This window comes from Aythya ferina (assembly GCF_964211825.1).
Source record: "Aythya ferina genome assembly, chromosome: 13".
Lineage (NCBI taxonomy): Eukaryota > Metazoa > Chordata > Aves > Anseriformes > Anatidae > Aythya > Aythya ferina.
This window is the reverse complement of record NC_140311.1, coordinates 15,403,978-15,431,706: the sequence shown is the minus strand read 5'-3', so window position 1 is coordinate 15,431,706 and position 27,729 is coordinate 15,403,978. Positions and strand designations below refer to the sequence as shown.

Here is a 27,729-nt window from a genome sequence, read left to right as displayed (position 1 = left end):
AAAGAAACGAAGTGAAACGAGTTAAAGACACGAATCCAAAAGCATTTTATTTGTCCGCAAACGCTGCCTCCACCCCCCTCAGGCTCCCTCTCCCCGTGAGGGGAGCGAAGCCGCGCGCTCCCCCCCCCCCCCTCGAGCCCCACGCACGCGCAGAGGGCGGGAAGGCGGCGGGCGCGCGCACGGCGCGAGGGAGGGGGGCGTGGCCGCGGGGCGAATGCGCGCGCGGCCCCCTCCCCTCCCCACCCCTCCCCTCCCCTCTCGGCCCCGCGGGTCCCCGACCAACGGTCGGCGCGGGCGGGCGGCGGGACCGGACTGGATCGGAACGGAGCGGCTCGGGGCGGACCGGACCGAACCGGACTGGATCGCAGCGGAACGGAGCCTCCCCCGCGGGCACCGCCTGAGGTAAAAGGGCGGGAAAATGGGGAGGGGGGGAGGGTCGGGGCTGAGGGCCCGGCATGGCCGCGCCCCGCCGCCCTCACGGGGCCGGCTCCCCCTGCCCGGGTGCTGCCCCTCAGCCTCCAGGGACCCCCGGGGAGTGCTCCTAGGGCTGGGGGGGCTCGTCCGGGGATGGGTGAGGGAGCGCGGGGTGCCCGCTGTGCGCTCTGTGCCGGTCACGCCGCCGCCCTGCACCTTCAGGCGGCGCGTGGGAGATAAAGGACTGACAGGATTTCTGTCAGAAACGGGGAAAAAAAGGCCGGCGGGGAAGGGGGCAGGGAGCAGGGAGCCCAGGCAGGCTCCAGCCGCACAGACCCCGGGCTGAACGCAGCTGCGGCACCTGCAGCAGAGCCCTCGAGCTGTGCCCCTCTTCTGTGTGCCATCCTCCTGCCACACGGGGTTTAATTTTTATTATTATTTATTTTTTTTTAGGGGTGCCTGGTTTACTCGCTCCACGTAGCGTTGATCTGCTCCTTTTCAATGAAGACGCGATTGGGAGCTGAGCACGTCGCAGCTGAGCGCTGAGGTAAATCACTAGCGCAGGGGAGGACCGGCGTTGGCGTGAGCTGCGAGCCTGCACCCCAAGCAGCCCCTCACTGCTAAATGCAGCGCCTTGAAGCAGCCCAGTACCGCTAAACGGGTCGCTTTATGGCTTCCCAGAGGCTGGGACACAGTTGTAGGGTGAAGCTGCCTGAGCTACGGGTCCCTAAACAGCCCTCGCAGCCACCCGATGAATTGTAGTGCTTTGGCTGAGGATGGCAAAGAGATGGCTTCCTTCTGCAAGGCTTACTGGAATATGTCATCTGAAGGGGGATTTGTTTCTCTCTATTTCCTTTGCCTTGTTTGTTTGTTTGTTTGTTTTTTTTTTTTTTTTTTTTTTCTTCTGTGTTCACATCTTGCTTCTGTGTCTTCAATGACAACGGAAGATACACCAATAAAGACACCAGCTATGCCTATTTTCACCTACCCCAGTAACTGAAGTTCCTGTCTGTAGTCATTGATACATAGTCAGGCCTTGATACAAGTTGATACAGAAACGTCTTCAAGTGTTTTTGTGCCTGTGTGTTTTGCAGGATAAACCTGGCAGCAAACAAAGGATGTTTTTACCATTTTCTTAATGCTTTCATTGTCTGACGTCAGTACCTTGTTAATTATGTTTCCTGACTTTGCTCAATCAGTGTTTTTTTTCCTCATGTGTTTTGGTTGTTACCAGATGGGAACTCAACTGTTGTGCATGATTAAATTACTCTCCTTTTATATGGCCTGATTTGTAGCATAAACGTTGCAGACCCAGGTGTTTAAAAGAGTAGTTTATGCTTGTGTTGAAAGTCTTCATAGCGATGCATTTGTTCTTTTTCTCTAGATTTTGATTGAATTCAGTCACCTCGTACCCCAGTACCATTAATTTATGTTTAGAGAAGTCAGTGTTTTTGGTGTTTAGGTCCAATTTGTTTAGAATATCGTGCGTCTTTATGGAGCTCCTGTATGTTTGTCATGTCTTGCAGTGAAGCCACGAGGTTTGGATGATGGTAGTTCCTGGGAGCGCCCCGCTCATACAGCAGGACCATGCACTGGAGCCTGGCTTAGGGCGAGACTCGACGGAGAATTCTGCCATGGGCCCCGACACGGAGCCGGAGTCCGAGGAGGTCGGCCCGAAGCTGGATGAGGTGCGGAAGCTGCAGGAGCTGGTGCGGAGGCTGGAGATCCAGAATCAGCACCTAAGAACGAGGAGCCGCAGGAGTCTGCTCGGGACCACGCCAAGCGAGATCCACGCCAGCGTGGATAACCACGACTCTGGTCTCAATGGGATGGAAATAAATAATAGCATCAATGCTATAACCGAGAAGCAGGAGTTGCAAATAATGGCAGATCTGCACAACAAGCTAAGCAAAATCAGGAAAGAGGAGGGAGAGAACAATTGCTTAAGAAAAGACAAAGATGCCCAAATGCAATATAGTTGTAACAGTGCCACTGAGGGATTGTCTTCCAACACGTACAAGGTGGAAATGAAGACTGATGATAACGTTAGGCGTTCGTCACGTGTGGATGGGAGTAATGGCACAGAGCTTATGGGAAACTTGGTCGTTGCAGGTATTGATGCCTCGGTTAAAATACATGAACAAAATCCAAATGAAAACTGCGGAGATGTAGAAAGTCTTTTGAATAACACAGCTCTGGATGAAGTGAAAGTGTTAGAACTCGAGAACTGCAATGAAGAGGAAGATAGCTGGTATGTATTTTGAAACTTTGCTAATACGTGGAACTCGTGCTGCTGCAATTCCAAGTGTCTGTGTTTAAACATGCAATATGTTTTTAAAGATATCAAATGCTTTGATTTTTAGCAGCAAGAAAGTGCCTGACGTTATTGATTGTTGTTATTTTTAAGAACACTCTGCCAGAACTTTTTTTTTTGTTTCTGAAGCAGTTTAACTGTAGAGCTTTTCTGTCCCCTTACTTGCTAAAGCTGCTGGAGCACGTGTAGAAATCTTCCTTTCCTTGTTATTTCATTAACACGTGCAGAAGTGTGGATTTTTAATCTTTGTACATAAGCGTCAAATGTTGTATTTAGCAACATGCAGACTGAGATCCTAGAGCATCTGGAATCTGTGGCTTTCGCTAACATCTCTAAAGAATCCGTTTCCATTTCCTGAGTATGGTTTCTTTGCAGTTAACCGTTTTCTTTTGTTTAGTGACATGATCTGAAACAGATCAATGATGTCATCCTTAACTGACCTTACTTTGTAGGACTCCACCAGCAGCCTCATTTACAGCTGGCTGTATAAATCAGCAGATTAATTTCCCTTGCCCTTCCAAAACTAGTTAAAGTTTGAGGCTAATTCCAGCTCATGCAATAACTGGGACTGGAGATTTTATCCAGAGTTCTTAAAATTAAGACTTTGTAGGGTAGCCTCAGGGATCTACAAATTGTGTTCCAAACTTATTTAGCTGGAGATTAATCTGGCAGTGAAGATAGCATTCCAGAATGGCTACTAAATACAAAACAAGCCATAAAATCTAAAAATTCATTAGTTGTTGCAAGCAAGGGTAAACTTCTGTTTGTAAATGGCATGGAGCTCAGTAACTTAATGATGTCAGCTCAAATCTATTGTTATTATTTAAGAAACAGGGAAAGCACTTTTCTGATGGCAAAATGAAGTAAGACTGCTTTTCAGCATTAGTTTTGGAAAAGAATTCAGAAAGTTAGAAGTGCTCTTCAAAATTGATTTATCGTGTGCTGTTTTTTTAAATTTTTTTATTTTCCCTTGGCAGTCAGAAAGTTCTCCTGCACACCTTTCCTGGCTGCAGCTGGTACATGTGACTCCTCATTTGTTTGTAACTGCTACTGACAGTCACGATGCAAGCCTCATTTGGACACCCAAATACTGGTTCTAACTTGATCACTGAGAATCCAGCATACCTACAAAGCATTTTGATCAGATTTTTTGAAAAAAAAGGGGGGGAGGGGAGGGAATGTATTTGACAAGCTGGTATATTTAACAAGCTGGTAATTTTCCTTATTTCCAGTCTTTCATACATGCTTATAGCCTACAACATGAGATGTTCTTCAAACTAGGTTGTCTTGATAAAGAAACCAGACACAGCTGGAGATTTATACGGGCAATGAATACTGTGAAATGAAGCCAGGAGAGATTCTGCACTCAGAGGCTTGAGTTTATTAATCTCCTCTTGAGTTGGTGGCTAATAACCTCGTTCTTCTTTACCAAGTACTGAAAGTGAGGAACTAATAATGGATGTAGAATTAATAGCGCATGCCTCTGCTTATTGCCAAGTACTTGAAATTCACTTTGCAAGAACATCTCATATGCTGTCTGTGCTGATATTCTTGGGTTCCTATCAGCAATAGCCAGATAACAGTGGTTATGTGGGTGTTTTCTTCTTTTTTCTTTTTTTTTTTTTTTTTAAAAAAAAAAAAAAAAAAAAAAAAGAAAAGAAAAGCTTCTAATGCTGTATGGATTTAGGAACAACTTTAATAAGGTGGCTTTGCTGACTGGGGGGATTTTGTACTGCCTGGACAGAAGTAATAACTAAATATGTCAAGCAGTGCATTAGTCAAAGCGAATAGCTTACTATATTGTCATAGCTGCAGTCTTTTTTAATACCATATGTATGGGAAAAAAGCAGTAGCTAATATTGAAGATAATCTTGTAAGCAGATCTTTGACGTTTTATGATTTTTGGTGTCTCTGAGAAGCGCCCTGCGGCTTGTGTTCCCCTCTCGGTGCTGAGCTGACAGGCTGGTACTGGCCCCGACCTCTTCCTTAATGTCTTCTGGTAGGTGGGATGATGCTCCATACCATAAAGAATACTGAGAGCTTATGTTGTAGTTTTCTGAAATATGAACCAGTTTCAAATACGAAATGGGGAAAAAATAGCATTTAAAGCGAGAGGCTGTAGTTCCTACATCCTCGTGTCACTTCTCCAGCTTTAAGAATACTCCAAAACCAGAGGGTGGCCTTGTGCTGGTGCCCTTGTGATTGACAGGGTTTGAAACCTCCAGCAAAAATCTCCCGTGTGGATTTTTGCCACCTGAGCTAACAGCAAAGCCTGTTGCACTCGGAGTGCCAAGGGGGAAGCACGATGGAGCGGGTCTGAGGAATTGCCCCAGGTCTCTGCATGCACAAGTAGAGTCTGGGTTCCTGCACCCATGAAAATACCATTCCTTGGTCCAGACTGCAGGCGTTTCTGGGCTAGCAGTGCAGTTTCCCTCGGTGTCAGCAAGACCTGGTGTCTCGTGTGCTGTTTTTAAAAACAAGGGTGTGATGAATGAGCTCCTGTGAAACATGAGGTAGGGCGTCCCAGGCGGTAACGGTACTCTGCGCTTCTTTGGTGTCTGTCCCTTGACTTGCTTCCTTAGGTCGCTTTCTCAAGTAGCTGTTCAACATTGTAAATATCCTCGAGGCCCAACTGAGGGCAAGTCAGCTTTCCGTGCTGTCCAGCTCAGCACGATGCTTGGCGTAGGCTTCAGTGGTCTCTGCCCTGTATTAGATAACAGCCCAGTCCTTTGTGGCATGTTTCTGTGCACGTCAGCTCCTGAGCTGGTTGTGGAAAGGCAGAAGGGAGCCGACAGGATACGCGTGCAGTTGTCCTGCCTCGTTTGTCATTCCTGTGAACTCCCTGCATGGAAGAATTAAGTTACAGTTTTCCGTGAGCTTAGTTTGAAGTTCTTCATGCGGTGATTTGTATTCAGCATTTCGTTATGCAGACCGCTGCTGCTGTTTTGGTGTTTTGCAAATTGTCAGTTATCCTTCCTGGTAAGACTTGGGGGAGAGGATTTGGATTTGGAATTATGATGAGGTGATTCACATTCCACCCACCTCTGAAACACAAAGCGTTCCTGTTGGTGTGGCATTGCATGAAAGAGGGAGAGAAAAATGGTCAAGTACTGAAGAAGCTGGGCTTTGCACTCGTTCTCCTTGTTACCAAATCAGACGATTTTTATCTCCGTCCCCCCTAATGCTTGTTTTTCTGTTATCGGGATGAGTACCAACTCTTCCATCCACGCATTGCCTTGAGCAGCTTCCCTTTTCCCCGTGGTGGAAGGAAAAAAGAGGCCCTTGGACACATCTCCCCAGTGGTGCTACTGCTGTTGTTTGAAATGATCTTTAAGCCAAAAGTTCTGCATCCCTGGGGCTAAAGCTAAATTGCCAGCAGGTTAACACGGGGCTTCAGGTAGACTTTTAGGTGTGTTTTTCTGCCTTTTATTTTTTATGTTTTTTGAACTCAAACCTACCAATCATGCAAATTCAACAAAATCTTTGTAAGTTCCTTTAAAGTTGTTAAGCTCCTTTTTGAAAAAGCTGTAAAATGGTTGTCTACACGAATGTGCAAATCTACTTGGCCTTATATCCTGTTATTTTTTATTTTGTGGGGTGAAGAGGTGAATGAATCCCTGTGCCACTCAGGTGAATCCCTTTGTGGCTGTTTCATCTGTGTCTTGCAGGGCTTCTGTCCCCCAAATCACGTCTTCCCACTGCAAGCAGGCTGTGTCACCATCCCCTTTGTGCTGTGCTTTCTTCTGTTTGAACCCAGGATCCTCACACAGCAAGGAGGGACTCCTTGAAATAATCTTTGAGCCAGCCATGTGCCCAGTCCCTACAAATAAATTGCTATTTAGGAGCTTCCTTGGAGTGTATGTTTTCAGCATTAGCTCTGGCTCAATTTTGCAGCGTTTAATTCAATACACTGCAGGGTGACAACAGCATCCTGGAAACGTGACATCTTCCCCCTCTAAGCTGGGGAGAGCTCTAACTGCCTTCTATCTCTGGACTCCCTTCGTACCTTTCAGAGGCCATGCAGTAGTTCTCCAAGGATCTCCCCTTGCCAACAACTGCATGATTAGCGACAGTAACTTGCACGGTGTTAGTTTTTCAGACAAGGTTAGCTTATGAAAAGCTGCTGGAGGTATTTTTAATACTGTTTCAGCTCGCTCTGTGGCATTAATGTATTGATGACTTACCAAAACCATTTCCTGATGTTCCAGCTTGTTTTAGCAGCCCTTTGTGTTAGCTGCAGGAAGCCGTTCTGATGTCTGGGGCAACGTCTGACCCGCTGTGCGCAATGCTTGGGCAGAGGAGCTCCTTCAAAACCTTTCTGTGCAGCTCTAAGGTAACGCTGCCATCAGCAGCCTTCAGCGCTGGTAACTGCCAGTGCCCGAGTGGAGTTAACTGGAAGGAAAGCCTACCAGCTTGTCTGATGCCTGCGTGCAAAATTGCAGCCTTTTGGCTTCGCTTGCTTGTGATGGGGGAAGCCTGAAATGCCAGAGTTTGTCCTGAAGTGCTGGAGGTGCTGAGGGTTCCCTCTGAAATGAGGGGTGGGCAAGGGGCTGTCTGTGGGGCCTTGGGGGGCTGCAGCAGGAACAGTGCTGCCCCGCTCCTCGATGGGACCTGTGGGTGCCCCTCGCTCTTGCAGGCGGGCGGCTGTGTCAGGAGATTAGGCTAATGCCTTGTTGGAAGCTCCTCTGATTTAGTGCCGCGATTCTTGGTGGTTTGTTCAGCAGGATTAGTCGCTAGAGAGACATAAAAAAAAAAGTGGTGCTGCCTCTGGGATCTGCTGCGCGCTGGTTTTTTGCATTCTCCAGTTATGTTTCTTGGGAATGAAAGCTCAGACTGCTCTTTTAGCTAATGCTCTGCTGCTGGTGTTTGGGCAGTGTTTTCCACAGGGATTTTCTTCTTGTTTCTTTTGTCTGTCATTTCATGGACTCTGTGTGTGTGTGTGTGTGTGTGTATATATATATATATATTTCCTACTGTTGCTTTCCTCAGCACTCCATCACTGATATTTCTGTTCAACAGCGGCATCAGATTGCACTGGGAACTGCAGCAGCGCAGTAATAAATCTGAAAATCCACCTCTCTAAGGCTGATACATAAAGGAAAGGCAAATGAGTGCATTGTGTTTGAAATGCTTGCTTTATAGAAGAATTTAGCTGACTTCTTAGCACTTTGGAGGTGTACCTTATAAATCTAAAATGTTCTAAACACGTTTAGCTACCTCAGGGTTCTGTCTCCATGTGTTGATGCCTGTGTACTGGTGCTGAGTGCCTGTAGGTGACGTGTAATAAACCAAGCTTGTGTCATAACAACCGGGGTTCATTTTATTTTCAATTTAGCTCACAAGTGTATTAATTATAGAACTTTCTGCAGCCCCATTTCTCATTTTATGATCTACAGGTTGACTTGTGTAAATATTCTGCACGATTAGGACCTTAAATTTTCAGTCACTGCTGGCTTTTGCTCTTACAATCAATCTGATGCGTTACTAAATTGTAAAGAAGCTTTTTTTAGTGAAGAGATCGATTTAAGAAAGTTGTCACAGTATCGTCTAGGTCCTTGTTTGTTTTCTCTAAGGAGGTATTTTCTAAAACAAACAATAGTGGCTACTGGCTCCCATGTATCCTGTAACACTTGAAAATTGCTAGCGGGTGTTTTGCTGTTAGTACATTGGAGTAAACTGCAAGGAATGCCACAGATTTATTTCTTGAAATACTTTTTCTTCCATTATTCGTAAGGGAAGAAAAACCTCCTGTGGTGCTCGCTGCCCAACCAAACCCACTTGCCTCTTAGCAGAGGTGCAGTTCACAAAATACTTGATAGGGAAAGGAAAACACGTGCAGAGTAAGGAGAAACTAAGGATGCGTTGGGTAAGGTTTTCCTCACAGAAGCTCTAGAAAATCTCGTTCATATTTAATGAATGACACAGCAAATCCCCAATATATCAAACTGGGAATAGATATCTGCCCAGCGTCTGCTTCCTGAGCTCTGTGTTAGGCCTTGGCATTATTTAAACAATTTGTTAGTTTTAGTTTGTGATTCGACAGAAGAAAATATTAAAAGCATAACTTTTTGCTGTTTTAAACAGAACATGCTCGCCACCAAAAACTGCTGAGTTGTAGGAACAGTGCAAGGTAAAGCTTACTCACTAAGCAGGTATTTGCTAAACCCCAAAGACTTTGGCTGACTTATAAACTGGCAGCCTTGTGCACGCTTAATGGCATGCCTGAGTACATTTTTTCCAGTGATTACTGGATTAAGTTATCCTGACAAATCAAACATGCTCATGGGGTGAAACTACCAGAAACAAAACCCTGTGTATTTGGAAACAGAGCAGAGTGAGCTAGCTTTGTCACAAAAACCTCTTTCAGACAAAAACTTGTTCGAGTTGGGCTACAAACGTGGTGCTGTCTGAACTTCCCTCGCTTGCTGCGGCCGTTGTGCCACCAGGGCGATGGAGGACGGCACTCTGTGGAGGCAGTGATAAGGACAGACTTTCAGGTCTGAATATTGTCCAGAAAAATCCTTGCTTCTGATTATGGGGCAGGTGGGTTTGGTTTGTTAGGCTGGTGGTGTGCAGAGCTGTGGGAGAATAAGCCGTGAGAGCATGTTGTGACGAGTTAGCTTGGGGAACGTTGAACCCAAAGCTGCGCAGCACGGACTTGGTGAAATCAAGGCGGAATTCCTCCGAAGGCGTTATCTTTCTATAGATTGCCTGGCAGTGCTCTGAAAAATTGAGTTGTCCTTACTTAATTGAGTTTAGTTAAACGGTAAGTGAGGCCGTCTCTTGCCGATAGACTTGTCAGCTGAAAAAATGAGCCCTCTGGCAGACCGCAGAGCAGGTTGCTCTGCCTCGCAGGGAAGTGGCTCCAGCAATCAAATGAGCATCGTAATTCAGTGCTGGTGCGGTCCTGGGTAGAAACGTGATTAGAAGGAGCTGAGTAGAACAAGGACTTCCCAAAGTAGAGCAAGATTTTCTCCCTAAACCTAAAATAAGCAAAGAACAGCGTGACCTGCCCTAAGGAGGCTGTTGGCCTCTTTTTTATTTTTTTTTTAATGGTTTTATTGCTGCTTTTTTGGTCTGAACTGTAAAACAAACCCAGGGAGAGCGAGCGCTTTGCTTTCTCCGTTTTATTCAGGCTGAGTGGCTGTAATGCTCGTTTGCCCATGCAGAGACAGCAAGGCTTGCTTGTGGAGTCTTTTATAAGAGATAATACTGTGTGTTCAGGAATATTGCCTTCCCTTTGCTCAGCACTTATTTTTCCCATAGCAAACTGGCTTCTGGAATTTTTTTATTTGTGTGTGGTTTTATGTAAAGCTTGCTATGAAAAAGCCTCTGCATGAGACATGGCAATGTAGACTGACCCTCTGCTCGCCAAAAAGAGGGTCTGGCCAGGGGCAAGAATATAATTAAGATCACTAAAGTTGTGAGTGGCATGTCAGGAGACAATGGAAAATAGTTGCCCTCCATTGGCATCCCCTTCCCCAAAAACTGGGCAGTATTGGGAGTAAATAGGAGGTGACAGCTTCACAGCAAGCAAACAGAGGTGTCCCAGTGCGTCATTTGGCTGTCAAGGGTGCTAAAAGAAGAGAGAGAAGGATCCAAAAGGAGATAAGAGGAAAAAAAATATCTGTAGGGAGCTGTTGTGTGGAGATGCTCGCTCGGGTAGCCCCAAATAGCAAAGGTGTGGGAGTCCTGGAGGGCTTTCTGTGCAAGGACAGCTTCTGGGTCGATCTGCTGTTCTGTTGTCTGAACATGGGGGCAGGATATGGGACAGGGCCATAGCTTAGATGGATGTTTGGATGTTGGTGTGGTATTTTAAACATCACAGCTCTTTGTTTTCTTTAGGCCAGTCCTCGCTTTCATGGGTAGGACACCTGAAAACTGAAAGTTCACCAGAATGTTTATGTAGCTCAAACATGAGAGGGTTTTTTTTAGACATTAGTGGGATAATTACAAAAATATCAGATGATTTATGTTAGTTTTGCTGGGGGAAGGGGGATTTTTTGAATTGAGTATGAGATATCAGTGTGAGGAGTACCCAGAGCAGAAGGACCTGATGTGTCTCGCTGCCGCAGCACATGATGTTCCTGCTAGGAGAGGGGCGCTGAGCAGGCCCTGCTGAGACAGATGGACTTGGGAGCCGCAGACTTTGTGTCTGCAAAGAACAGCTAACCTTCTCCAACAGCTTCTTGTTCAACCCCAAAGATTTAGTCTCAAGTCATCTCTCTTCCTGAAAGGTATTCAGTACCTCAAAGATTTCAAAGAGTTGGGAGATCTCTACATCTTTTGGTATGCTTCAATCCAAATTCAGCAGTTTGAGCCATTGGTTGAGAATCTTACGGCCTTGTTAACAAGATCAGAAAAGTTTTTGCTTTCAGCAGTCTGCTCTCTGCTTCTTCCTGAGCTCAGAGGTGTCACCTCTCAGACCCTTCCACCAATTGCCCAGATGGGGGTCCTAAAGTTTGTCATCTCAGAACGTGCTTCCCTACCTGTGAATCCTTTTTGTATGATGCTTTGGATGACTCCAGGAGAATGCTCTATTAAATCCCTTTTTGTGCAATGCATTCGTAGTACAATAAATATTTTAGCATGTGCAGATTAAGACAACTTAGGTGGAACTCTGATATTGAAGCAAGGCATGTATTACTTTATGCAGAAACTATACACTTTGACCTTTCTTGAGAGAAATTGTCTACTTATGGAATAGTTAAGATGCTGCTTTACACATCATCAGTTGTAAATAATCCAAGGCTCTAAGCTAATTAAACTGTTTATACATAAGTCTAGGCATGCAAAATGATGCTAAGAGTGTTAAAACTGTCAAAAACTTGGGCGTTGTTAGAACTTAGTTAACACAACAATTGAAAAAAGGAAAGGTAATGTGCAGTTAATACTTCCTAATTATTTGAAGATTTCTAAAGTGTTTAATTAAATTGCCTATCCTGTCAGTCTGTGGCTAGTCTCTATACAATTCCTGCAGGGGCTGAGAGCTGTTGTTATGAGGCAGGAGACAAATGTTAGACATTTGTGTAATACAGCTTTAACACCCTGACCTGTAGGGTTTTTTAACAGACCAAAAACCAACCAAACATTTAAAGACTTCTAAAAGAAGATGAAGATCAAATTAGAATCTCCTTGTCACCCTTGTCATCTTTGTCATGGGATGTTTTTTGGAGGGGAGGGATGGAGGGAGAGGAAGGGGCGATAGGTGATGGTGAGTGTGCCAAATGGAAGTTGGTACTCAACAGCTTAAAAGTTCCAGCAGTACTGCTGCATGTCAGGCCTGAAGCTTGCTTTGCAGAGGCTGTATATTTCTCTGTGAAGCTGTCTTTCAAGTGAATTTAACTATCATGGTAGTACATTTGGTTTCTGAGTTACAGTTTGCATTTTTTTCCCTGTTTTTAAGTTGGGTAACATTTCTGTTGCTTACTGGTAGCTATACTTCAGTAAATGCTACTTCTGTGCTCTCATGCATGCGTTAATGGGCGTTTCTGCTGTCCCTTTTCAATCCTTACAAAGGCTGTACGTGTCCCCGAGAAAATCTGCTGTGGACCAGAAAACGGGCTCACCTTTAAAATGGTGCCGCCAGGTGTTGGACAACCCCAGCCCCGAGACAGAAGCAGCCTGCCGAACTCTGATCAACAGGCTGGATCAAGGTATGTCAACTACAGGCTCTGCTTCTTTGAGTATCTTTTTATTTCCCCTTGCATGCTTTATGTTATTGAGGAGTAATAAAGAGACATGAAGTTTGCAGTTACTGTCCTGGAGAGTATCTGCAGAGACAGCACCTTCAGATGTTGCGTTCTTACTGCCTATTTGTGTAGCAGTGTTTGTCACTGTATGAAAACCTCCCTGCCTTTGGTTTACCACAGTAGTGCCATCAGCTGACCAAGGTAAGAGATTGTTCTGTAAACGTTAAGAAAACTGCGCTGATTGCAAGTAGGAGACTGACCGAGGAACCCTGCTGTTTTGCCTTTGTGTATCTTTTTAAGACGCAAATACAGACACTACAAATTTAATGCCAAATTGACCACCTTGTTTTCTGTTCTTTTCATGTGTGCAGAGCCTAAAAACACTACAATTCATATCAGTGTTTTCAGACTCTTAATTTATTTTTTTTTTAGTACTTAAAAACTTTTAATGTAAAAATATATATATATGAAAAAAGTGTATTTTTTGGGGGGGCGGGAGGGGTTGGTTATATAAATTAATTGCTACATCTTTTTTCAAGTAAAAAGTTCTGCTGATGTTGACTCTTCCTAATGATGATTATTTTTACTGTATCTTACTGTTACTGATATTACCTGAGTAAAGTAATTGTCTGACACTAAGAGCTTCTAATAATTAAATGTTAAAACCTGGAACTTGCAGAAATGGTGTGCGTTGGGAAACTAGTTTTGCTTCCAGTTTTATTATTCTCTAAAACAGGGCAGGGAGATGTTTTTATTTTCCTTTTTCAAAGCACAGAAGGATCAATCCCGTATTAATCATTCACTGATACAGAAGCTCTGTGAATGGATGCATAGTTTATTTCATTACAGAACCAAGTTTGTTATTTTATATCTACATATCCATAGCCCATCACCTGGAAACCATCTGGTGGATAATCCTACCTTTTGTCTTTTCAAATGCGCTCCTGGTTTATATTTAAAATGTGCAAGTCCTGAGCTGAATTGCTCGTAGCCAAGACGCTGAGGGATTTGAAGTGAATAAATAATCTGTTTCTATGTTGTGCAGCTTTCTATATCATATAGCTTTCTTTACAGGCAGCTGTGATTTTCCCCGCAGCTGGAGGGATATCTAGTTTTATTATTTCCTTCTAACAACTCTTCACTGAAAAACACTGTAGAGTGGGACATGCTGCAGCCCCATCTGTCTGGTTCGACTCAGGAGCACCTAAACACAAAGCAGCAGTTAGCTGTGTGCTTCAATAAGTGAAGTTTCTGCAAGAATTAACACTTGGGAGTCCCTTAACATTTTATTAATTATCATTTTAACATTTTGATGTTAACTGCTGAAAATACAACCAATTTGGTACAGAAATAGTTGTCTGCGTGGGTGTCAGCTTTGTCTTCTATATGAATGCAATCATTTTGATTTCAGGTTGAGCAGCAGTCCTAACTCAGTGATAGGAAGTCGGAGGCTGCTGACTTCTCAAGATTACATCCCAGCAGTGTTTTGGCACAGCTCACAATCAGGCTCACTTTGAGTTTAGCCTTGAAATTCCTGACTTAAGATAACTGAATGTAGTTTGAGAACAAACTTCATTTACTTCTATAAACCATTTGTGCTTAACAATTTAAATGCAGATTGATTTGATTAACTCTTTGCTTTCTAACTGAAATGCATCAAGCTTTATTTGTAGTCTTTTTAACTACAATACTTAATACTTGTGTGCACTGGGGGGGAGGTGGGCGACCAACAATTGTATTTATATGGTGAATTCTCACTCACTTCCTCAGCTACTGTTCTCTGGATTTCAGGGGTGGGTAATTCAGCAGCCCCTTGAATATATGCAGATCATGGAGTGAGTCATTTTGTTGATGTTGTAGCTGCTTATTTCCAAATTCAGTAAGCATGGATACACTGAATTTTGCTACCTGGCTTCTTTTTTATCATTCCGCTAACTTGCATGCAGGTCTTTTTTGAATAAATACTTCAGAATAGCTGTTTTTCATAGTCATTTGCTCTCCTTTTAATTTAAAGTCATAGCTTTTATAGTTTTGATGCTGGTTTGATTCTGTCATTAAGAATTCAAAATGATACACGTTTAAACATAAAGTTCAATGGAGCTCTTTAAAATGAAGACAGAGTATAAAAGTGACAGGTATTTATGGAAACAGTCATCTTTGAAGACCAGCATTGAAACTTTCAGGAACATACAACTTCTTCAAAGAGGTTTTCAGAAGTTATTCTTGGAATTCTTTAGAAGTGACAAAAACAAGTTAAAGTGGAAAGTGAGCCAAGGGAACAGGCACTGCTTTGCCTCCTGTATCTTGTAACTGACGCCATCAGGATGTCTCATTCAAAGTTCATCCTTCACAACATTTAATTTTGTTTGTCCCAATGCCTTTCTTTAACTTATGCTCTTTTTTTTTTTTTTTTTTTAATAATTTGATAACCTTTGTGGCTTTTCTGTATTTTTCCTTCTAGCCAGTAGATGGAAAAACCTGTATTGCAGTCCGCTGGCATCACCAAGCGCACATAATTTGAATACAGAGACATGCTCCTCTAGCAATGCACTAAACTCTCCCGGGCATCTCAAATCGACTAACAAAGCACTACTAACCTGTGGCAGCTCAGGTATGGCATGTCAGTAGAGCAGTGCAACCCTGTGGTGTTTAAAATGCAAGGAGTATTACTAAAGGACACAGGGAAAAGCTGTCAAGAGCTGTAAGTTCACCCATGGGGTTTTCTCCTTTTAGTTTGCTCTCTTATCCAGGTTTCATCTGTTGTGGGGAGAAAACCTCCTTGCATTCTAAATGTCTTATAGTTTTTGTTGTTTTTGTTTTTATAACTTTTAATATCCTTTAAACTGTACTAATTATAATAGATTTAAAATAGAAAACAGATGTTGGGGGGGGGAAACGCCTTTGTCTTGAATAACATTGTTATATGTAGGTATTAACTATATAAAGTTACTTGGTTTCTGGTTTTTTGGCTTGAGCATGTGAAGTTTCTTTTGAAAATATTGATTAATATAGTCAAAAAGAAGCCTTGTGCTTGTCTGTAAACTGTCTGAATGAAAAACTAAACACAAATAGCAGAAGCTTTCCGTCAGACTTCATTGTGTTTGGAGTAAGATTTCATAATTTAGGGCAACTTGTACAAAATTCCTGTCAGAAGGCTATATTAATGAATTATAATAATGAAGCTTCTCCTAAATGCCTTGGCCTCAAGTCTGTGTCTGCTCTTAAGCTGCAGCCTTAAGAGTCCACACAGGCTCTTTCAGTAGCATTGTTGATCCCTGATGCACTTTATGCTCAGTTTCCAAATAGAAATGCTTTGCCTCCTTGCTTATTATCAAGAGTCTTCCTTGGTTGTTTTATTTATTTATTTACTTGTGGAGAATGCTGTATCCTAATTTGCATGTTTAGAAACATAAAGCGTATTTAACAGTTTCTGGCTTGAAAGTTGATGTAAAAAGAACCTGTTTTAAAAAAAACACACCACCACCTTGCATATGGATGTTTTCACAGCTGCAGGAGATCTGCTGGTTTCCTGCTGTAAATAGAAATGAACACTTGGCTCTGTTTTGTAAACAAAAGGATGCATGTACACCTGATTATTTTTGATAGTTGAATTCTTCAGGGAAAATGCTCTAAATAAACTTTTTTTTTTTTAATATATCCGTAATAGGTTTTCTTGGTTTTTAATATGAAGATGGTTAGCAGCAGGGTTTAAATCTAGATTTATGATCTCATCACTTTCATATGGAAACAGTTACTGTTTAAAACTGAAGTGTCTGTGCAATTTCTAAAATTCATCATCCACTTTGCAAATCTGAAGTTGTCAAGAGTACCACATAAAGAGAGAGCATAGCACAGGCTATTTCCCCGTAGGGTTATTACGCACCTGTTCTGTGGCTCTTTCCTTTCTCACTCCTTTAATTTCAGTTGTTGAAAACACACCTTATGTAAGTGCTGACAGAGTTCAAAGTTCATTTTCAACTTGACTGATCTGGATCTATTTTTATTTCTCAGAAAAACAGAGCTTTCCTAACAGTTCGAGTGAAAAATGTTCAACAGCAACTTAAAGCTCTTCAAAAATTCATAGTGCTAAGCTTCTGAAATGAAAACCATAATCAGTTCATCTTGCAATGTTGAGCCACTGCAGATTTTACTGATGATAGGATGTAAATGTTTTTTGGCTTTTTCCCTTCCTTCTTGACTGTTTCTAAATAGACCTGTAATTTGAAATACAAGGAGATACACGCAACTAAAGCAGGAAATTTGCTTTTAAAAAAAGCTGTATTAAACTGGGAGGTGATAGTCACAACAGGAAAGCAGAAACAAATTATATAATCCTGATGTATATTTTCTTCAATAACTTCTTTTTCCCTGTCCACAAATAACAACCAAGTATCAACATCTAAATATACTTACAGAAGGCCAGCAAATTCAGACCATTACAAAGATACAGAAACTCATCTGAGTTTCTTCTGAGCAATTTGACTGCATGCAGAGTGTGTACTGCATTTTAAAATGATTCAGAATTCATGTATTTCTCCTCCTTTACCTCTGAAGCTGTTCTGGTGGACTATGAGAGTGTGACAGGAGGAACTTTTTCGTAACCTTCTGTAGTTTCTCTCTCATTTTATTTCTAATGTAGTTTTGTCAACTAATGAATAACTTGAAAAAGGCAATTGATGGACGTTTCTTACAGTCTAAAAATTGTTCCTGATTTCTTCTTTCCCATCCAGTCTCATCTTCTCTTCTATGGAGACATTTTTTTCTGTGCTTTTATTGCTGCAAAGAGTTTCAAAATAATATCAAGGTCTAAATTTCAACTGCTTCTGCATACTTAGAACAGCTGATATAGTGAGTCAAGCAGACTGCATGTCTGTAGGGTAAGGCTTACATTATTACATCCTTGCCATTTCCTTTGAGACACTGAATCCCAGGTGTCACAGGAGAACTAGACTGACATGCATTCAGTCAGTGAGAAGTCTCTGTTATTCTTGGCCTCAGAATGTCTTTAAACCTTTTCTGGAGAGCCAGAAAGGGAAGTATGTTGATTTTTGGAAGATCATCGTGTCTGTCAACTAAAACAAGTCGGTTGTCCTTTTCCCGGGTTTGAAGTGTCAGGTAGTACTTTGTGTTCTGTCGTTTGCTGCTGCTTGCATCAGAGCACTTCAGCCTTCCTCTTTTAATCAGTGAAATGTTTCTAGAGCATCTGTAGTTTATTCATTATACTGCGTCCTGGAGGTGCAATCCCTGGAATTAAGTTCAGTCTTAATACTGGAGTGTCTTGGTTTGGAGGGCGAGTGTGGTTGTATAATGCACACGTGTCCCTTACACCACAGTCACGCTACTATGCAATATGTGAGCATCTTGAAACTGGAAGAATGTTACACCTTTTCAGATGAGGAGTTTGAAGTTCATCGGTAGAAGGCACTTTGCTCAATACCCATGTAGGGAACTTGTTTTACACCTGGACTTGAAACGTGTGTCTTCAGTGTTGTCCGTTACCACCCTTAACAACTGGTGCAAAAAAAAAAACCTTGAAGAGATCACATTGGGAATCTGCTGCTTTCTCTTGCACAAGAGGGAGTTAACTGTTGTTTGAAAGGGTTGTTCAGGAATGATTTGTAAATGTTTTGCTGAGAACAGACAAAATGTTTTATTTCAAGTGTCACTTGTAGTATTGTTGAGAATTAGTCAATTAGCTACATTGCTTTCAGTACTTCTTTTTTTTTCCTAGAAAGCAGATAGCAAAACTGAGCTAAAGTGAAGGTGGTAAATGACATCATATCGATGCAATGGGCGGCTGACATTTTGTTCTTGATTTATCTGCTGATGCTGTAACAGCCTACTTGTTGCTTCTTGTATCAGTGATGAGCTTGAATCTCTATCTGAGCAGGATTTGTATTCCTTAATCCTACTCTAGCTTTAAGTAATGGCAAGCGTTCGTAGCCTCTTGCATATCCATAGCTTTATCTTCTATCAGATTGGTTTTATTTCTGTGTTTTGTTGTTGTTTTTTTTTCTTTGCATTTAGTACTATATATATTTAGACAACCTTGTAATTTCTTCAAAGGTAATGGGGTTCTGTCTCCTAAAATAGCTTTTCTAAAAATAGTTTTTCTAGTAATGCTTTTTTATATATACAAAGCAGTATGGATGTTCTAAAATGGGAGAAGATGGAGGTAGGCTAGTGTAATAACCATTCACCAGCTCTCATGCTGTCTTTCAAAGATACTACCCCGAGCTGAAATTAATGTTGATGGAATGGCAGCAAGGCTCTTGTAACATTGCCTGCATCTGCCTGCCATCTACAGATGGGGACGGGCTAACTGCTGGTGTTGTTTACCCTTGCTGCAGTAACAGCAAGTTGCCAGGAAGAAAAGTATTGGAGGAAACCCAAAAGCTGTTGCGATACCTGATTTCTGTATACGGGGTTATTTGCAAGCTGCCTACATCTGAAGAACAAGTACCAGCATAACCCAAGAGTTACACGACTTGTTCTTGTCTTCCTATTTCTGTGGCAAGTAGTAGTGCTTGTACACCGTGGAAAACACTGCCTTGCTTGACCTCAGAAAAAGTACAAGCAGGTGAAGGTCTGCACGTGCTAATTGTGATTATTTTTGTTATTATTTATTATTCTAAAGGAAAATTGGTTGTTCTTCTTTCTAATGCCTGGTTTTTGAAAGGCTTCCCTTTGCAGAAAGATCCTTCCAGTTTGGTTTTTATTAGCTATAGTAAAGGTTCCATGACCTGCTCTATGTATAAGCTGTATCCTTTCCTGTAAGAAAGAGAATTTGTTTTTTGATGGGAGGAAAGAAGAATATAAATCTCTAAAACGAGGAGGTAATCCTGTATAAACTGTACTTTACATAATCAAATTGTGTGAATGATTTTTGAGGTATTGTAGTGTGAAAGCCAGTTGGATCCTTTTACTCCTATTCCTCCTCCTCATCAACGCCTTAGCAGATGCTTCATGTAGCTCTGCTGCTTAATATCTAAATCAATAGCTGCCCCTTCCTCAAAATTGGCAGCAATAATAAATACTGATCTTATTGGCAAGTTTGAACTTAGAAATATATATCTTTGTTACCTTCTGTCCAGAAGGTGGCAATTTTATCCCCATGCAGACTCTCTGCCTCCTTAAAACTGCAAGTTAAAGCCCCGAGCACTGTGCTCTCAAGTCACTGCTAACTTCTTAATTATTTCTAGCGATCATACCTTAACTTCATAACTGTACTGATTTTTATTACTGGAATAAATATTCTTCTGCTCATTCTTGCTTTGTATACGGATGTTGAATGTTTTTTCTATTCTTTCTCTTCTAAAGGTTACTTGAGCATGCATTCTGCACTGAGCTCTCAGTCATCTGTGGACAGTGAGCTGAGCACATCTGATGACTCCATCTCTATGGGATACAAACTGCAGGACTTGACTGATGTCCAGGTTATGGCACGCCTTCAGGAAGAAAGTATGTGGCAGCGATTTTATGTGTGATACGGTTTTAGAATCGTAGATAAATGTAGGTGGATTTCAACTGTTCTGTTCCCCAAACAACAAAAGGATATGATAGATCATTTGTAACCTTTGTGTTTTGCAAGGGCTTCCTTTAAAAGTCTGCAGACCCAAACTGCCACTTAAACTTAGCAGTTGTGTAACATTGTCAAGATTATACCTTGTAAAGCAGAGAATGGTCTTGAAAGTATTATCCCAAACCCCAGCCTTGTTAAATGTGCAAGCACCCTTTAGTCTTCAAAATGTTCTAACCCAGACCGTCTCTCAAATACAGGTGAGGTTTCATGAGTAACCATTCTGTAGCAGTGGCAGTTCAGACAGCAGCTGCTCATCGAGTTGTTTGACTGCTGTTGCCTTGCTTCAGCCAACGTGAGCAGCTGTGGAGCTGCAGTGTGTGTCAGTTTGGGGAACTGATCCAGCTGAGAAAATAACCCGGCAAACAATTTTGCTTGTAAATTTTTGTTTTTCTGAGCAAGGTTGCCTAACTGCAGCATGAAATCATATTAGAAGCTGTCTAGAGAACCGAATTTTACAAGCTGTGTTTTTCACAGAAGACGCAGGTTGTATTCTATGGCTGTGTTGAGTAAACCAAAAGTTGAAGAGCATTAACACTGAAAGAGCTGAAATTACAACTTAAGCTTTTCTCTGGTAAAGTGCTTAGAGACAGCTCTGCAAATTTAACCAAGCGTAAAGCATGTCTGCGTCACGGCGTGGGGATTTCAGGGCCATGAGCCAGTTCCCATTAAGTTCCTGGTAAAAACTCACTGCTGACCTCAGTGCAATTTGTAGAAGTCCTGACTGAAAATCAAGGTGGAACAAAGTTGTAGGATTTGGTAGTCTGTGCAAATTAATCATTGATTTTGATTTACTGGAAACAGAAAATGAAAGTCTCTGTTTTTCTTTTGATGAGCACCTCCTTTTAGTACTGTATGTTTATAAATATAAAAGATATTATGAAACAGTAATTTGGATGTGAGACCAAAAAGAGCAAAAGATCGTGTTATTGTTTCATTATGCTTGAGTGCAGCAAGTTCTGTTAAAGGGAATAAAGCAAGTAACGGCCCTTCTCTTTTTAAACTTGAGTATTTTCTTATGCTTTGTGATCACTTTAAAAAAAAAAAAAAAAAAAAAGAAGAGTATAGCAGAGAAATCCTGTCACATCACAAAGTTTCTAGCGAGGTATGAAAAGATTGCTTCATCTTCAGAATTATGTACCCTTTTCATATTTGTATTGTGAAGGGAAGTAGAGAATTACAATTTTTTTTTATTCCCTGTGGCGGAGGGAATGCAGTGAGAAGAGAGTTTTTAAGAATGTTGACTAACACGTTTTTCAAAAGCCCAATCATCAAGTTCGCTAAATTAGTTATTGGTAGGAAGTTGCTTGCATTTTATTAGGCAAGAAATCTTAAATAAAGGCACAAGTTGGGTGAGGACCTATAAGTAACCTAGGCAGATGCACCATGAATATCAGTAAATGCAGGCCTTTTATCACTTGGAGGCATAAGTTCAAATCTTTGTTTCACATTGAAATGCTGGTGGGTGCATAATTAACTGCACTGAAAAATTCATAGTGTAATTTAGACTCATTTACAGAGCTCACCTAACAGAGCTTGCATGGCAGTACATAGTCCCCAAGCACAGCTGCTCATGTGTGTGATATAAGGAGTAATTTAGGTCATTTTGAATATTAATTATTTGCTCTAATTAAACAATGCTGATACAGGTGACTCCTGTTCCAGTTTAGGGATTCAGTGTGCTGAGAGAGCCTTCAGTAAAGACAATTGTATTAGCTTGAGTCTCCTTCAAGGGTGAAATGAATTACTGATGGAAGTATTGCTTCTGAGTTTGTGTTGCTTATGGGTAAGGAATTTTTATTTTAACATATGGTGACCTTGAGCTGTGTTGCCGTCTGCCTCCAGGTCTCCGTCAGGATTGTGCCTCTAGCTCTGCTTCCGTATCACGTCGCAGTTCCAGCGCCTCCCTTCACTCCCTGCGAAGAGGAACCTACAGTGACCAGGAGTTCGATACGTACAGCCTTGAGGATGAGGATGATTATGACTGTTCCCTGTCATACCGCAGCGCTCACAGATACTCGCCATCTCCGCTCAGTTCACCCAGATGCCAGTCCCCTTCTTCCAGTACAGATTATAGCAGGGCATCTACTTCCCGTATCCGTCCCCCAAGGAGATCCGTGCAAAGCCCGATGCAAGACCGGCTGAAGTACGCGAACAGCGAAGGTAAGCTACTCATGAGCTCTTGGTACAAGTTAATTTAAAAAAATAAAGTATATATTTTGAAGCATTCATTTTGAAAGTGTTGTTATTTACTGGAAATAGTTCATTCAGGAATTAGTTCTATACCTGTCTACTTTTTAGATTTTTTAATAATCTGAACAGTTTTACCTCGTGGTTGCTACCAGAAGCAGCAAACAGTGGATTTGCTTTTGATTTCAGAGGAGATGCGCCACAGCATGCCCAACCTAGCCAGGACGAGTCTTCGAGCTCTAGAGTCTGTCAGGAGCAGCCGGAGCTTGGAGTCGGACCTGCAGGTGCCAAGCAGTCGACTTTCAAGAATTCAGCAACCATCAGCAAGTCAGTGCAATGCCTTCTACACATTGCTGTACTGCATTTTTCTTTTTTTTGTTTAAACCTCCCTGACTAAAACCAAGGCCCTTAAGACGCATTGTGTCCTGATGAGTTCTTATAATACTGTTGCCAACCAGGTTATTCTTTCTTTGTCATTCCATTTCTAGGTCTGGCTCCCAGTAAGCTCAGGTATTCCTCCAGTGCTGGGCAGTCTCCCTTAACAGTGCGACAACCAATGAAAGCCGGGTCGTGCACAAACTCTCTGTTAACACCCAGGCAGCCAGTAAAAGCCTGCAGTTACACAAATCCTGTCAGTGGAGTTCGAAAGCCGCAGGGTTCTTCGCTTAGCACAGGCTCTTCCAGTAGCAGTTCCGCTACTAGAAGCAGCAACATGGTCACTGTGGCCAAAAACTCACCCATTAAAGCACGCACGTCTGTTGGAGGATCTTCAGTGCCCAAGAGCAAGCTGACGCCACCGTCCAAGAGGTAAGATGTTAAGCTTCACAGACCTGAATGTCTACCTTCATTTCACAAATTAGAAGCTTTTTTAATAGAGTGATGTTCATCTTGGAATTCTTCTAAAGTGTGCCGTGGATATAAGCTTGGGTCAGATGTACTGATGACCTACTGATGATGTCTACTATTGAAAACAGCTTGAGGCTCAGATCTCACAGTCTCAGCAGGTGAAGCTGTAGGAGATGATAGTTCAGCACATCTGTCCTGGTATTTTCAGGAAATCATAGCTAAAACAGGGAAATTGTTTTTGGAATTCTCAAACTGGTTATTATCTCTCTCATGAGAGGCAGCTGGATGGATTTTAATACAGTGTCTGCCTATGGATCTTCATGAATATGAAAATTAAACTCTGTTCTAATGCAGATGTTTAGATGTCGGGTTGGGAAGCCATTAAAGAAAGGGTAGCACAAAGCTGTTACGTTCATGGAGGTTAAGTACTTTGCTGCCAGTCAGGAAATAAAGAGTTGCAGTTCTTTAATATACCACTAAAATTAAGTTCAGTGAATGCATGTGTGAAGTGATAGGCTAGAACTCATCAGCTTCTTGCTTAAATGCCCTGTGACCAAGTCATACAATATTCTGTGCCTCAATATTCCATCATTAAAAAAAAATAATTCTATTCATCTATTTTTTAAACAAAGCTAGTTGTCCAGGAAAACGTGGAGCCATAGGCTCAAATATATTTGTATAAGAAATGAACGTTATGAAACTTTTTTATTTGGTGCATACACCTGGTTTGGGAAAGGAAAAAAATCTTTCAAAAGACAAATAAACTCTATTTTCTGTTAATATAATAATCTTCCTAGATGACTGACTGTGATACTCTAATTTTGCTTCTCGTAAAATATTTTAATTTTTTTAGTGTTTAGCTAGGAGTCTAGGTGGGCATTGTCCAAAACCTAATGAGTTTTTAGAAGGGTTTTGAAAATAGGAATATGTTTAAGACAAACCTTGACTATTTTGCCCTATGTCATTAAAGTAACTTTAAAAAAAAAAAAAAAAAAGCAAACATAATGGTATCCAAAAAATGTAATTTTTCTTCTTGTTGCATAAGTGAACTGATTTTGAGGTTGTATTTTAACCCAGTATGATGCAATTGAATTTGTTTTACAATTACTTCTAGCTCTTTAGCTTTTGTGATTGGATACTTAAATATTTAGACAGTGGATGTCTGAAGTTTGCAGATAGTCTAAAGCAACAGCTGTTTAGTTAGAACATATCCAATCTCCTTAAAACCTCTAAAATGGCTTTAACAACTACATGCATGGACTGCTTTATGCCATTTGAGCAATGTTTTCTTATCCCATTGTCCCCAGCCATCTGCTGTATTCTTGTGTATGGCAAGCCCCCTACCAAATTGCCCAAAGCTATTTTTTTTACAGCTGTTTGCAGCGCAATTTTAATGTAAACTTTTAATGGGAAATTAACTTGATTGAATATCAGCCTGCTAAGGAATATTGTACTCTGATTTTTAAATGTTTGCTTATAGCCTTAAATTGACATGTGTCTACTACTTAACAAAACAACAACAAAAGCACACTAAAGGGAATTTTTAAGTGCTTGACTTGTAGCAGTACTCTACATACAACTTGAATGTAGTTCATGTATTCAGTCATACTCACAAGAAAAAAAATTGTTCTAGACTCAGGTGTGGGAAAACCCACAGTAGTGCTCATAAGGTAGCACAGCAGGTTAAATAGGTCTCTGCTGAAGTATTTATTCATACTCAATTGCTTTACGCTGCCTGAAATAGCTGCTGCTGTACCTGTTGCGTGGGCCTCGTGGTGCAGGGGCTGGGCAGGCTGGGTACCTGTGTGACTGCAGCAGTTTACCTAAAACGGGCTGCTGCTGGCACTGTCATGTGACAGATGCTGCAAAAGCCCTGTGTAAACTGAAGCCTCACACGTGCATTCGTTCCTGTGTGCACCAGCAGATTACCTGGAACTTTGCTTCTTGTAGCTGGTAGTGATTTCTTTGTCTCTCAAACCAGATTTCTTCAATCAGCAAAGACCACTCAGAACACTGTGGACGACTCCTGGAAGGATGGGTGTTACTGACACAACCAAAATGCCGATGCACTGCCAAACACCTCTGTGAAGCAGAACCCCAGCTGGCTGGGCTTTGAGAACGTTATTTTAAAACAATCCTCTACGTGAGAGACCCATCTCTTTGGGACTGATGTGTATAGTTCCTCTCCTCTTGAATGCAAACAATCCTCGCCTTCCAAAACCCTGTCAAGAGCCTGTCCTGAGCGGTGGAACACACAACTGCTTTACCATGTTCCCACCGTTCAAAACGTTACTGAAATACAAGTCTTCACACGAAGACTGAAAAGAGCCTTATTTCATACTAACCTCTATTTGCAGCCCTTTGGAAGGCCTGTTGCAAAAAAAAAAAAAAAAAGCTTCTTATGAACTGCTCCTGAGGATGCTTGCTTAAAAAGGCTGCTGGTTGCCCTGCTTGTGCCAGAAAGCAGCTCTGAGCCACTGCTGTGGCGTGTTACATGGCGGTGGCCTGGGGAGACTAGAAATAGCTGTATAGGTGTTAGAAGTAAGACTTTTTAACTTCAACCTGGTGTATTCTAATATTGGTCTGAAACAACTTTTTTTTTTTTACTTCTGTATAGAATGTATTTCTGCTAATTTTTATTGTTTGTTCTAGGAAATGAAGCAGGTTTTTATAACTGTAGCATACTTCAAGCTGTTGTATTCAAGTGTGTGCATCACAGTTCACAAGTGAAGGAGCAGTACACAATATTTGTGTGGGTTTGTGACCAGGCAGTTGCAGGGACGGGGGATGCTATTTGAAAACTGCTGTTTATCAGCATCTTCATATCTCATACGAGGAAGTTGACAAACACCAGTTACGAGCAAACTTTTTAAAAAAAAATAGCTCCCACTGACTGATTTGACTTGAAGTGGTTCCCTTTGATCTTTCAACTAGCCCCTAACTGCCCTCATTTTTGTAGAAGAGTTTTCTACTGTCTCTTTGGCTATGAAGGATTCTGTTTCAATGTCCTTTTCCTCAGCAAGTGCTGGAGGCTACAGTCTTAGTACACAAAATATGCACTGATAGCAATGATGTTCTCCCTGCCATCAATGTGATTTTGATAGTGTAGTTTAATAAAATGTTATGGTGCTGAAATAGATCTGCCTTACTCAAACAGTGAGCCTGACTGCGTGTTTTTTGTGCTAGGGGTGAGGCTGCTTTTCATGACAGCCCCAGCGCTACAGAAGTCTGCTTCAGCTCTTTTGAGAGACTTCCTTTGGAGACCTGTTTACCTAGACAGAGCTTTATGATGCAAGTATCGGTATTTACCTTTCAGCTCTTTGGATTTCAGAAGAATGAGGTAGGTGTCAGCAATGGAAAACAATTCATAGCACTCAGTTCATGCCTTAAAGGAGAACATCCACAAAGGGCTTAAGCAAAATAAAATATAGGAAACTACTTGCAACTAGGAAGCCACAGCAGAGATCACGCTTTGCATTAAGTTTGTTTTAGAAAGGTAAAAAGAGGAAGAGAGCTGTATCAAATTGAGTTTCAGACTAGCTCTCATGAATATGTTCCTGCGTCACCTACTGACTGCTGCTAGAAAGGTAATGCTGGTGCAGGACTGGTCTTAGCTGACCTTTTTGCACAAGGGGCTGAGAGAACAGTTACACAATAGCAGCTTTTTGCAGTGGGTGAGCAAGCTTTGAGACTAAGGTTGTTGCCTGTTGAAAGAGATAAACATGTAAGCTGGTGAGAACTGCAATGGTTTCTTTCTCCCATTCCACATGCTCCTTGTAAAGAATATCAATGTTTTCCTATTAGAAGATACCTGTATACAACTGTTTCTTGACGCTTCCTCCTCTTTAGAGCAGCCTCTAGCTGGAAAAGTGTGGATAGGAGCAGATGGAAAGAAATCCCCTGGTAAATCTCAAAGCCAGTTCCACTTAGTGGAAGGGCAAAAAGGAAGGCTTTTGTTACGAGCACAGCTGCATTTCAGAAGAGAGCCCAATGAGAATGAATTAAGGTGACTCCTCGTTCTCTGAATATAAGCACTTGCCCTCCACATGCCAGAAGGCCAGAGATGACTGCTGTTAGACAGACAGGCTTCTTGCTATTCCTGATAAAGCCTTGAAAGTTTACAGGATGGTCTTGTAAAAGCTTCTCTGTTGTGGAGAAGATTCTTTAACACCTGTCTGGTGGAAAAAATGGAAACCTCATTACATTGGACTCATGTCTCTGTGCATTTGGAAAGTAATTAAGAGACTAGCAACACTTTAGCTAGATTTCTCTATTGTTTTTACATAGAGTTTTTCTTTTGTCTTTATTGGGGTTTATATTCCAAAGTTAAGAGCATGCCAGCATTTTACATGCACTACATTTCTCTGCAGCCTCTTAAGTTGAGACAGCTGCTACTTATTTAATCAGGTACCTAATAGAAAATAAAGAACAAAAGCTTTCTAGAGAAAGTAAAAGTGTTTAAATACTTTAAGATTATATTGGAGATAAAGTTTAACAGCTTTTTGAAACTGTTTCTGTGAACAGCAAGACAGCTGTCTACAGAGTCAGTTTTAGATACATGTTTCTAGACAGAGCGGAGGCTAATTTAGAAGAAACAAGCCAAAAGGTTAATCAGACCCGGCCCATATTCTGAGGTTAGCTTCTGCTTGAGTTCATGGGCATTTTCAATATACACCTGATACCAACAAGCACTT

General features: G+C 41.8%; 1 protein-coding gene across 4 annotated transcripts; it reads left to right on the top strand.

Moving 5' to 3' along the window:
* The first annotated feature begins 254 nt into the window (after positions 1 to 254).
* On the top strand, positions 255 to 26,189 carry LOC311444090 (SLAIN motif-containing protein-like). 4 transcript variants are annotated; one of them, XM_084534921.1, is made up of 10 exons: positions 255 to 402; positions 868 to 961; positions 1,941 to 2,665; positions 12,248 to 12,384; positions 14,882 to 15,031; positions 19,741 to 19,881; positions 21,845 to 22,162; positions 22,379 to 22,516; positions 22,678 to 22,996; positions 25,017 to 26,189. In XM_084534921.1, exons 3-10 carry the CDS (start codon positions 1,959 to 1,961, stop codon positions 25,081 to 25,083), a joined length of 1,977 nt encoding a protein of 658 aa, XP_084391047.1. In that variant the 5' UTR covers positions 255 to 402; positions 868 to 961; positions 1,941 to 1,958; the 3' UTR covers positions 25,084 to 26,189. The 4 variants fall into 4 exon arrangements, with proteins under 4 accessions (XP_084391047.1, XP_084391049.1, XP_084391050.1 ...); XM_084534922.1 differs by lacking the exon at positions 255 to 402 and adding an exon at positions 512 to 571; XM_084534923.1 differs by lacking the exon at positions 14,882 to 15,031.
* Positions 26,190 to 27,729: the final 1,540 nt, after the last annotated feature.